The sequence below is a fragment of the Pholcus phalangioides genome, unplaced genomic scaffold (genome assembly GCF_987345545.1).
Source record: "Pholcus phalangioides strain wild (caught in Gottingen) unplaced genomic scaffold, Ppha-v1.0 ptg000007l_1, whole genome shotgun sequence".
Taxonomy (NCBI): Eukaryota; Metazoa; Arthropoda; class Arachnida; order Araneae; family Pholcidae; genus Pholcus; species Pholcus phalangioides.
In genome coordinates, this window is record NW_028301600.1 from 28,725,817 (window position 1) to 28,737,910 (window position 12,094).

Sequence of the window (12,094 nt, forward strand, 5' to 3'; positions counted from 1 at the left end):
TACTCGCATAGATATTTGAATTCAAATATAGGAGAACAGTTGGAAAAGAACAATATAAATGAGAGAAAGGAGCGTTGTCCGTTATATAGTTTATACTTTTCCTTCCCCTTTTTTCTCTAATTTTGAATTCTAATATCTCAGTGAATATTGCAATTGAAAACATAGAAAAATTTTATTGACCTCAGGTGAGACAGGGCAACAACTTTCTATTTAGAAGTTAGTGGACAGGGGACCGTATAAAATTTTAAATTTTGTAACTTTTTTATTCATAACTTTTTCATTTAAAATGATGGACAACATCATTTGAAACATTTTTTTTCTATTTGAAAGTTGTCTCTAAAACAAACTGTCCAGGGAATAGGCATTGGACAACGATAAGAGTAGACACTCCGTATAATCGTCCGGAAACAATGTAATAATAATTTTTTTTTTAATTAGGGAAATGAGCTATGAGTTAGTAATTAAGATAGCCGTGCTAATTAAGATCGCTGTATACTAATCGACCTTAAAAAAAGTGTCCTGTCTGATTATTCAGTACTTCACGGACTGATTGATGATATTATACGGCGATTAATTACAACATGGGCGTTGATAACTTCAACCGGTAGCGAAGTAACATAGGGCTAGTCGCAGTTTAAACAGTTTCAAATCACGCATGAAATTCCGGACGGTGATGAATGCGGCATCGGAGAAAGGAAACTCTTTCCGAAAGAGAAAAAAAGAAATGAATATATCTACTAAGTGATTTAATAAGTGTGTTCGAATCCTTGTGTGTGGCAAATCGTTGCCACCCTTCCGGCTACGAACACTCTGAATTAAAAATATATAACCATTAGAAATGATGGCAACTAGAAAAGAAAAGCTGACCGACAGCTTTCGTAACGAAGTCACACATATAGCTTTGCTATCTGCGTCATTTGTCGAGCTTCATTTCAGAATCAGAAAGATATATACAGTGAAACCTCGTTTATACGTCGCTCGGTTATACGACTTTCACGTTTATACGACGTTTGGCTTCGTTGGCAAATTGGTTTCAATACATTTTAATGTTAAAATAACCCATTTATTCGACGAAAAAACCTCAATTATTCGACGTTTTCCCTCCTACTCGAACTCCGAATCATTTGAAAAAAGGTCTATCAAACGCGCACAATTTTTTTATGCAGTGGAAACGCGTTGCTGGAACAGTTCTTGCATATTGTTGCACCGCAAAAGCCTCAAACTTTAGGGTGATTACTGACGTATACGAAAATAGCCAGTGAGTCGGCTGATGGCCATTCGGAGTGGACACTTAAGTGATTTGTTTATTGCTTGTTTGTGAGATGACACCCAGATGCGACGAGCCCCAAAGAAACGGGTTTCAATTGTTTTAACGGCCATATGTTCTTTCTCCCAACGTTTTCAGCGTTATCTCCAAAGGGTACGAAAGTCCACATTGTAAGCATTTGGAGAGTACAGGTCAGCCGGTAAGAGACAAGTATGCATACACAGTAAGTTCTTTCAGTCATTTCCTGTAGAATTTTCTCCCGTTGTGATGCTTCACTGGCTGGCTGTATCAAATCCACCGTTCGTAATGTAGAGAAAACGAAAAGCGCTTTCTGTAAAAAAAAAAAGTGGAAATTTTGGAAGAATTCGACAATAATTTTTTAAATTAATGACGAAATGTTGATCTTGCAAAACAGTTAAATATCCCTATGTCTACTTCGAAAGCGATAATAAAGCAGAGAAACAAAATCAAAGACCAAGCTACTGGTTGCAAATCAGCTAAAAGTATAAGTCCAAGATGGGAAATTTTCCCAAGTCGAGAAGATTTTGTAGGAATTTCTTTAAGTGATTTGAAATACAAATACAAATACAACGCCACAACAGGCAAAATGCCCAACGAGGAGGCTGAGAAAAAGATGCCCATAATAAATATGGATGTCATATATTTCAAAAATACAGCAACCAAATTGAAAATCCAATTCCAACCAAATAATATACATGATGAAATGAGCGACTAAATTTTTTCCCCTCAAGTATGATTGAAATGATAATTTTTGTTTATGATAATATTTAGTTTTTATAATATTTTGTATGTCCGTGGGAAAGGGGAGGGGGGTGAAGTAATTTTTTTTTAAAGTCTCGGTTTTTTTAGTCTTTTTTAAATTCTCGGACTTACACATATATACAACGTTTTGACTCGGCCTCTTGAACGTCGTATAAACGAGGTTCCACTGTATATAAAAAAAAAATAACCTACTAAAAACGAAAAACACGCGTTAGTATACGCTTAGCTAACCAACGAAACGAACAATCAAGTGTGTTTAATATTTATTACGCGATGATTTATTTTTGAACATTTTCTGGCCGCTCGCTATAGCTTCGGGCTATAGCCCGAGCCGACGTATTTAAGTAATCTGATGACAAATGATGATGCATGACAGCGTACACCAAAAGTATAGAAAAACTCAATTTGTCCTGAAGGTGTCGTAGGCGTCCTTTCTAAACCTGTTTTTATTCATATACAGTAGGTATATATAATCATAAAAAAAATAAAAACGATAAAAAATAGTTTCTATAAATTTATAGTTTTTCTCGACTTCATCTTTTATTTTTACTGTGAATTGACTTGTAGTGAAAGAATTTCGTTATTAATTCTTCTTATGTGAAAACAAAACGAAATTTCGAAACGAGAAGTTCGAAACACATAAGTTTTTGATATTTTATATCAGTGCTTCTCAACTTATGGTCCGCAGACTAAGCGTGGTCCCTGAAGATGAGACAGGTGGTCCACAGGCAGTCTTAAAAACTTCATTCGAAATAAATGAAAACTACCCAATTGTATGTAACACTAGTAGCCTACTGTTTTTATTATATTTTCACATAGGTTCAAATAAAAAATTAGGTCCACATAACTGGAAATTAGTGGGTCTGACGAAATTTTTTTTCAGATAGTTTAGTGGTCTTTATGATCAGAAAGAATGAGAAACGATGTTTTATATATGAAAGCTACACAAATATTAATTTCTATTAGAAAAATTCCAAATGGCGGGGTTTTTTGATGGTTCTAACGACTAATGAAGCATTAGTGATGGCAGTAATTGTAACTCAGAGCTTTTTTACGGTAGACGATCTAAAATATCGCTATGATTATCGCTATCCAGCCGAACTTTTGATGCATATGTAATGACGTTCGTGCACAATTGTGCTTTTCTTACTGTATCCATTGAAGATTTAACGCAAATTATTATTTCAAATTACTAAAAGAAACGTGCATTTTAATCAATTACACTGCAATGAAAAAAAAAAAATACGAAATCTTAATTCACTTAACATGGCTTTGAAACTGTAACTATTCAATCAGGCATACAAATATTAAGTTGAAGAATATTTGAAAAATGATCTTCGACCCGTGACCCGACGGCGACATTTTGGTGGCCCGCCAAGACACTGATTAGTGAAAAATGAAATCAGCATTCCACTATCTGAAATGATTATCGTAATTCTAATTCATTTCATAGAATTTTCATATCTACAGAAATATCAAATCTTGACCAGAATTCTTACTGACCAGTTTTACCACTTTTTATGAATAAAAGAACAATTTATTAAAATTTTCTGGATTTCATGAGAAAATTTTTCAATCAACAGTGGGGTCGAGGAGAAAAACCTTGGAATAAATTTTGTTCAGGAAGAGAGAGAGAGAGAGAGAGAGAGTTACTATTTCAAGATGAAAGGGTTTTTTTTTTTTCAACATCAAACTGATAGTCGTGGGTATTATTGTGTAAAACTATCGCAGTGAACGAGCTCTAAATTTGTCAAATTAATTGATAATTACTTGATAATTAATGATTGTTTATCAGTTAATTATTGATAATTATACAGGTTCTAAAGTTACAGGGCGTAATGGCATTCTACTGGTGAATCGTTGATACTAGAGGCATACTCCCAATTAGAAAAAGTACCCAAATAACGTGCAGTACCAACACACCCCCTAAAAAAGACCGCGGGTAAACCGTTTTATCCTCATTTAATGCTGTTTTTTTTTCCAACATTCCTCCGTTTTTCGAATTCAAATACTTCAGTGAATACTGCACTTAGAAACATGGAAATTTTTTGTTAGTATCAAGAGAGACAGGGCAATAACTTTGTAATTGGGTTCTTGAGCACAGGGTGTTCGTATAAAAAGTTAACATTTTTATTTTGGTAACTATTCACCCCTTACAACATAAATTACATATCTGAGTACTATACATTATTTGATTACTTTCTCTAATTTGGAGTATGCCTCTAGGATCAATGGCTTACCAGTAAAATTCCATACGCCCTGTTACCTATGCACCAAAGGGTCCATAGGTAACAACCGGAAAAACCGTTTTGCCTACATTTAATGCTGTTCTTTCCCAAATTTCCTCCGTTTTTTAACTCGAATATATCTGTGAATATTGCACTTAGAAACATGGATCTTTTTGTTGGCATCAGGAGTGACAGGGCAACAACTTTCTACTTGGAAGTTGGAGCACAGCGGGACCATATAAAAATTTAATTTTTTTTATTTTGTTACACATTGTATTTTCACTCTCAAAACTAGTACAGGGTAACTTTTGAACGCCTGTTGGGAAAAACTTTAAGAGGTGGTAGTATACACAAAGAAAATAAAATAAATAAAATAAAAATTAAAAAAATAATTAAAAATTTATATATATATATATTTATTTATTTATTTTATTTTTTTAATTATTTTAAAAGTATTGGTCTATTTAGTCTATATATATATATATATATATATATATATATATATATATATATATATATATATAAAACCTATTTTTTTTTTTTTTTTTTTTTCGTATACTACCACCTCTTAAAGTTTTTCCCATCTTTTCTGAATCACCCTGTACATACAGTGTATATATACATAATTTATTTACTGTACATCTTTTTTTATTTTTCGCAAAATAAATTCAAATTTTGCCATAATAACTCATTGTACAGTCACCACGGGGGGGGGGGGGGGCTGTCCAACCCATGTAATTTACCTCTGTCATTAAATGTGTCCCGCGTAACTTCACGGAAATATTGATGTGGCCCAGAGATGCAAAACGTTGTAGATCCCTAGTCTAAAGTGAAAAATGGTCTGAAATGACTAAGTCTATTGCAAGGCCATAGACACAACGAAGTAATGTGTTTTCCAACCCGAAAGAGAATTTCATATTTTGTTATAGCTTAAATAATGAGCTTGAAATGTGGCTTAAAATCCACAAATCCCCCAAAAAACGCTCAAGGTTGTAGTATTCTTGTTTTTTCGAACCTCCATCCCTGAACGTACTCGCATCCGGGGTCTTCCGACGTTTTCATGGTCGCTCGCATCTGTCATTAACCTGAACGGCGACAGCACGACATCCCTTTAGACACCATTTTGACAGGAAACAATGTCTAATAATAACCGGCCTTGCCAGTGAATCGTCATGAATAATACTCTCTAACCAATCATTATAACATTGACTGATTAGGTACCACAATCCTATCCCAAACACGTGATACAAAGAAAAATGGCAATCAAAAAGTACTCGTTTCCACTGAAAGATGATTCGTGTGGACCTCTTTTATATTTTGTATATGTGTGTGTCGATGCGTATTGTGTGCGATTCACACTACATAAAGAAAAGAATACTCATTCTATTAAAACGAGCATTTTATGCTGAACGTGTACGACAGAATCAATGCTTGCATTTTTTTTATGGCACCGCATCACTTTATTTCTCGCATTTCTCCAGGATACATTTGTTTTCTTCACATGCTGACATTTATGTATCAATTACCTTCTACACACCAAAGAGCCGCGCACCTCTATGGTGTTGCAATTTTATTTCCATTTTTATTGATGTTAATTCGCAGCCATAAATCATCTTGATGCACGGTTCGCCGGTCTCGAGTCATGCAAAAGAAGCCGGTCCATGATGAATTCACGTTAAGATATAAGAAAAGCATATGACGTAAAATATTAATGGAGTCTTGATCTTGTTCTATTGCACGTTTGCGGCAAATAAATAGCTTCTTTGATAAAAGCGCGAGGCACTAAAATTCATGAAAATATTAGTATGATTCAAATGTGCGAATTCGCCATTAACATTCTGAGCCACAGATGAGATTGTGAGATGGTGATGCATTGAATTACCATTCCACCCTTACAGCTCGAAAGATGGAAAGATAAATAAGCTGTAAGACTTCAAGGATCATAATGTCTTTGGATTGATAACTAGTGTTATCCGTAGCTTCTCTGCTAGGACACTGAATTATACTCTTGCTTTTTATTCAATCTTTATGTATATGGAGGGAAGTTATACACAACAAGAGCATTTTCTTTCCCTCTTTCTAATAAGGAACAGGATTTTTAAGGAAATGAAAGACGTAATGATTATGATGGATCACTAGTTATAAAACACAATCAGCATCTGACAGCTTCTAATACTTTTTGACAATAAAAAAGTGTGTATTTACTTTTTTTTAGCATCGATGAAAGTAATTCAGCAAAATAATTACCGAATTAGGTATTTTTACATTAAGACCACCAACATTAGTAATTACTAAAAAAATATTTGAATATATGTTAGGCCTATATAACTCGAATAGAAAAATAATTGTCTTATTGTATTAGTTTATTATAGTAGTTAATTATTAGTAGCCAAACATTTTTTAATCGAATTCCCTTATTTTCAGAAATGATAATTCTTCTTAAGGACATGTACTGTGTATAAGGCCGATATTACACTATAAAAGTTTGATAAAATCCCTTTTATAAAACTTGAATAATCTAACCAATAAAGTTATTGGTTACATTCTAGAAAATGCAACCGTTGACCTTATTGGCTGCATTTTTCAGGTTTTATAATAGCACTTTTATCAAACTTTTATAGTGTAATACCGGCCTAAGAGGTGCGAGGATTATGGAATAGTCGGGTAATCTGGAATCCCGAGTTTTTTCCGCCTTCAGTTTTGGCCCCCGCCAAGTGGAACCAAAAACCACCTCGGAATGCCTTCATGATGCTATACAGCAGGGCCGTAACTAGGATATTTTGCCTCCCGGGACAAACATTATTTTGCCCCCCCCCCCAAAAAAACTTTAAAATTCGATAATTTTGGTACGGTGTTTTTTGTTCCCACCTAAAACTGTCATCCCCTAAATTTTTCCGCCTTTGGCAGTTGCCCCTCCGCCTCCTCTAGTTCCGGTCCTGCTATAGGGTCAGTGTCGCTCGGTTGTCACTATCATGACGTGTACTATAGAAGATTTGTTTTTCTATTTAGAGAAATTTACTCAAGCAAGTTTTGAAAAGTGTTTATTAACTATATATATTCAAGCATAATTTTATTGTTCTCTGCTCATTTTTTAGCTGGCGATTCTTACCGGCTAGATTTAACGCTATTTTTTTTTTTAAGGTGATAATAATACGGGATATTTTAAGTATCATCGGCGAGTTGGGCTAGAATAGGCCTATATCTTCAAGACGAAAGGTTTAGGAAAATGAAAGTAGAGAGGTCTGGGAATAATGCGTGTGCGGTTCTTTGTGAGCCCATCTTGACTGTTTTAGGACAGAGAATGAAAATTGCATCTATGACTTGTGAACAGACCATGACACCACCACATCATTAACTACAAATATGAATGATTAAAATTTTCATTTTTGTCATAGACTCATTAAATCTTATTTTTGATCGATTCGGATTAGTTTTCTTCATTTTGAACCCCTATTCAATATCACCCCTCCTCCAAAAAAATATCATTTTTTATAAATACCTTTTATCTCGGACATAATATTCATTTTTAAATACCACACATTTGTCATATTAATGACAAGAATCCAAATTTTATAAAAATACAGATTCCAGGTTCCTAGTTTCTGAATTGATAGGATAGAAATTTCAATAAGTAGGGATAATAAAAAAAATAAAAATGATATTCTACAATATATATACCCGCACTTCCTATGCATAGAATTCTACTATTTAAATAACTCGAGAGAAAACACGTGTGAGTAAATCATGTATAACAAATAATGAAAACAGCATAAAGGTTTGCCAAATACTGTGATAACAAAAAAAGATGTAATATTTTATCGGAGAAAAAACCACTGGCAGCAACTATTGAATCATTAGAAGACTAACTTCACCACTGTCAGAGTATTACATATTTGTAGGAAATATACCTGTTTCGGATGATATAGAAAAGTCTCTTCCACAATTCGATCTTGAATAATGCCTTCCTGAAACCTGAAAAATATCCACTATTCAGTTTTCCTAAAACATTATTAAATGTTATTCAAACAACTTCAGATGAATCTTATTTTAATTTTTAGTTTTAAACTTATTTCATGAAATATAGTGGAACTAATATTTGTACACTAATCGTAGCTTCTGATTAACTCAATACTTAAAAGAAATTATGTATGAATTTTTTAAATATCTATATATACTGTATATATATAAATATCATTCATGGAAACAGTATGTTTTTGAGAGACTTGCATTACACTTACCTTTGAGCTTCCATACTACACACAGGCATAGAAAAGCCTAAATACTTATGATACTTACTATTTTTGTTGCGCATCACGAGGATTTATTTAACTATCGTAATGAATTTGAGCAAATCTTAAATTTCACAAAACTCACCGTCGAATCATTGAATTTCGGACTATGTGGTACGTTATCTAAATATTTAATTGTCTTCTCAAAAGTATCAGCATAATTTTTATCATCAATAAAGCATTTATTCGTCTTTGTTTCTTTCACAAAATTTTGTAACCACTTGTCTAATCCAACTTGAAAACCCGTCTTACTTCGTTTATTGAATTTTATAGAATACCCATTCTACTTTACATAAAACTGGATTTTTTTTTAGGACTGCATAGGCCTACGTGATATTTTTAAGATACTTTTTATACATTTTTATTTACCTATATCCATACTTATCTACTTAATCTATCCATAAATCTACTAAAAATCATATAAATCAGCCATAAGAACTAATGTAAAAATAAGCTCTACAGAAAAAACGCATAATTTAATATCCACTAGAGAGAATTCAGTTTAATTATGTAAAATGACTAGTGGCATATTTCGAGTATAGTTAATTGCTAAATTTTTTTTTTTGGCTCTCTTTTTCTATATGCAGCTAAATTAATGTAACCGATAATGTAATCGATAAAGAAATGAAAGAAAAGAAAACCACATGTATCAAAAAAAAGTCATGCAAATAAATAAAATAAACTTACCTTCTTTTTAATTTTTCCAATTCCATTTCTTGACCGTGGCGATATTTCACGTTTCTTGTCCTGTTATTTTTTAACAGCTCTAATACTTTTATAAAGGAAAGAATAAAATGAGAGAGAAATACGTATTTTTTTCATACAGTGAAGCAGTTACCAGTGATCCAAAGATTGCTGCCAGTGGTTTCGGATTTGCACTAACGCTAAACGATACAATGATCTGCAATATTTGAATGCAAATGGAAGCTACGGTGACCCACAAACATTTAAAAAAAATATTTTTCTAAAAACAATTTTTTCAAATATGAAATGTATGATGAAAAAGTAAACTTAGTCAAAATGCCTCTACAATAAGCATAGCCAGTCATTTAAAAATTCTCGATAGAAAAATTTCATTTTACGTGTAATATTTTGATTACTTATGCCATTAACATGAAATCTTCAAATCAATATGAATAAGCACGAAAACATGTACTCAGTAGGCTAATGATGAAATAATAGTTAATTATATGACGTTTCACTGACGTATATAATTTGACTCATACTAAGTATTAAAATTACAGGGCCTGTTTAATCATACAAATATTTCTATATTTCAAATTCAATTTCCATCACAGATAGTAGTTTTACAATAAAATCACCGGAACCTTCTGATACCAAAAAAAAAAAATTTATTCTTCTCTTACAGCTATGCATGCTACGAAATGGATTTTTCTATCCTGTGGACATTTATTCATTTAAAATTACGCTGATAACAATTAGCAGGAATTAATTTAATTTGTGTATCACACAAGAGTTCAGAGACGTACCCAGAGGTGGGCATAGGATGCTCGCGTCCCCTCCCTTCCCAAAAACTACCAAAAATTAAATTTTTTTGCAATATTTCCGTAAAAAAGTAAAATACCGAAAGAAAATATTTTTACATACTACAGTCGACTCTCGGTACAACGACCCCCCCCCCCCCATCGTTCCACGTAAAACTGACGTTACATTGAGAGCTCGAAAATGCTTTTCTATCGAAAAGAAAACATATATATATATGTCATTATATGAAGACATTTGGGACTTTCCCTGCTGGTCGTTGTAATGGAATGGTCACTATAACGTTAGGCCGTTATAACGAGCGTCGACTGTATTTTAATCAATTTCTGTTAATTAAAACGCTTTTGGAAGATTGGTTACTCGAAATTTCTCTGGAAAAATTTCCTTGTGCCATCCCTGAACCTTTTGTGCCCTCCTTTAAAGGTCGATCCTACTTACGCCCCTAAATATGTTCCCAAAAGACGTTGATTTATAATGTGCCGTGATAAAACACATACAGCACTAAGGCACACGTATCGCTATTGTTTCGTACCGTCATCCTCACGAAATTTTTTAAACTTAGATTCATTTGGAAAAAAAGATAGATAGATATATATACACTTAGATTCTTCGATGGAAAAACAGTATTATTTTTCCCTTTTTAAAATAGCTCTTAATCAATTTCTGTTAATTAAAACGCTTTTGGAAGATTGGTTACTCGAAATTTCTCTGGAAAAATTTCCTTGTGCCATCCCTGAACCTTTTGTGCCCTCCTTTAAAGGTCGATCCTACTTACGCCCCTAAATATGTTCCCAAAAGACGTTGATTTATAATGTGCCGTGATAAAACACATACAGCACTAAGGCACACGTATCGCTATTGTTTCGTACCGTCATCCTCACGAAATTTTTTAAACTTAGATTCATTTGGAAAAAAAGATAGATAGATATATATACACTTAGATTCTTCGATGGAAAAACAGTATTATTTTTCCCTTTTTAAAATAGCTCTTAATCAATTTCTGTTAATTAAAACGCTTTTGGAAGATTGGTTACTCGAAATTTCTCTGGAAAAATTTCCTTGTGCCATCCCTGAACCTTTTGTGCCCTCCTTTAAAGGTCGATCCTACTTACGCCCCTAAATATGTTCCCAAAAGACGTTGATTTATAATGTGCCGTGATAAAACACATACAGCACTAAGGCACACGTATCGCTATTGTTTCGTACCGTCATCCTCACGAAATTTTTTAAACTTAGATTCATTTGGAAAAAAAGATAGATAGATATATATACACTTAGATTCTTCGATGGAAAAACAGTATTATTTTTCCCTTTTTAAAATAGCTCTTGAAATTTGGGCATCTTTTCTCCCAAATATTTAATAATTTTAAATTCTTTTGCCCCCAAACAGGGCTGCAATTCAAGCCGGTTGAAACCAATTTCGGCCAGGACAAGCCAATTCAGCCAAGAACCCCAAGCCAGAAATGGTTCTAACCGGTCAAAATTGTTCAAAACTTTGCTAAAACTGTTGCAACACCTCGAAATGGTCATAAAACTTATGTAGTAATATAGTTTTAACTCTTTTTCTCATATTAAATTTTAATTTAAAATCAATTTTTATTTTTAACAAGCATCAGAATATTTTTGTTAGAAAACAGGGTTGCATTCATTTCGATCAAGGATGGTTTTAGCCATGCATAAAACCTGTTTCCACCTCCCTGGGTGATATCAGTTTTGGCCATTTTGACTGATTTGCCATAAGTGTTCAAGTTCAAATGTGGTCGAAACACACAGCAATCAATTTTTCTATTTTATTCACCTTTCCTTTTTTTTTAAATTTCACAGTGTTTTTTTATCTGATCATAGATATCTTAACTTCATACCATATTATCATTATGTTATAAATGGTAATAAGGACAATAGGATAAAAACATGGTCAATACTCTCGTTTTTACTACGATGTCCAAAACATTTACAGCTTTACAACCCTGATTCGTATCGATTACACTTTCATTTTTGACATGTTTTTATTTTGACTCTAATTC

The 12,094-nt window shown here is 33.1% G+C and overlaps 1 protein-coding gene across 2 annotated transcripts in view; it reads right to left on the minus strand.

The window, feature by feature from the left end:
- LOC149085143 (transcription factor LBX2-like) overlaps positions 1 to 12,094 on the minus strand; it is a 115,597-nt gene that overhangs the window by 95,748 nt on the left and 7,755 nt on the right. Inside the window, exon 2 of one of the 2 annotated variants that reach the window (XM_089232972.1) lies at positions 8,187 to 8,250. The exons of the other annotated variant lie outside the window; for it this stretch is intronic. Coding sequence (XP_089089098.1) covers positions 8,187 to 8,250 — 64 coding nt within the window. The remainder of the gene's footprint in view (positions 1 to 8,186; positions 8,251 to 12,094) is intronic. 2 annotated transcript variants of the gene reach the window in all.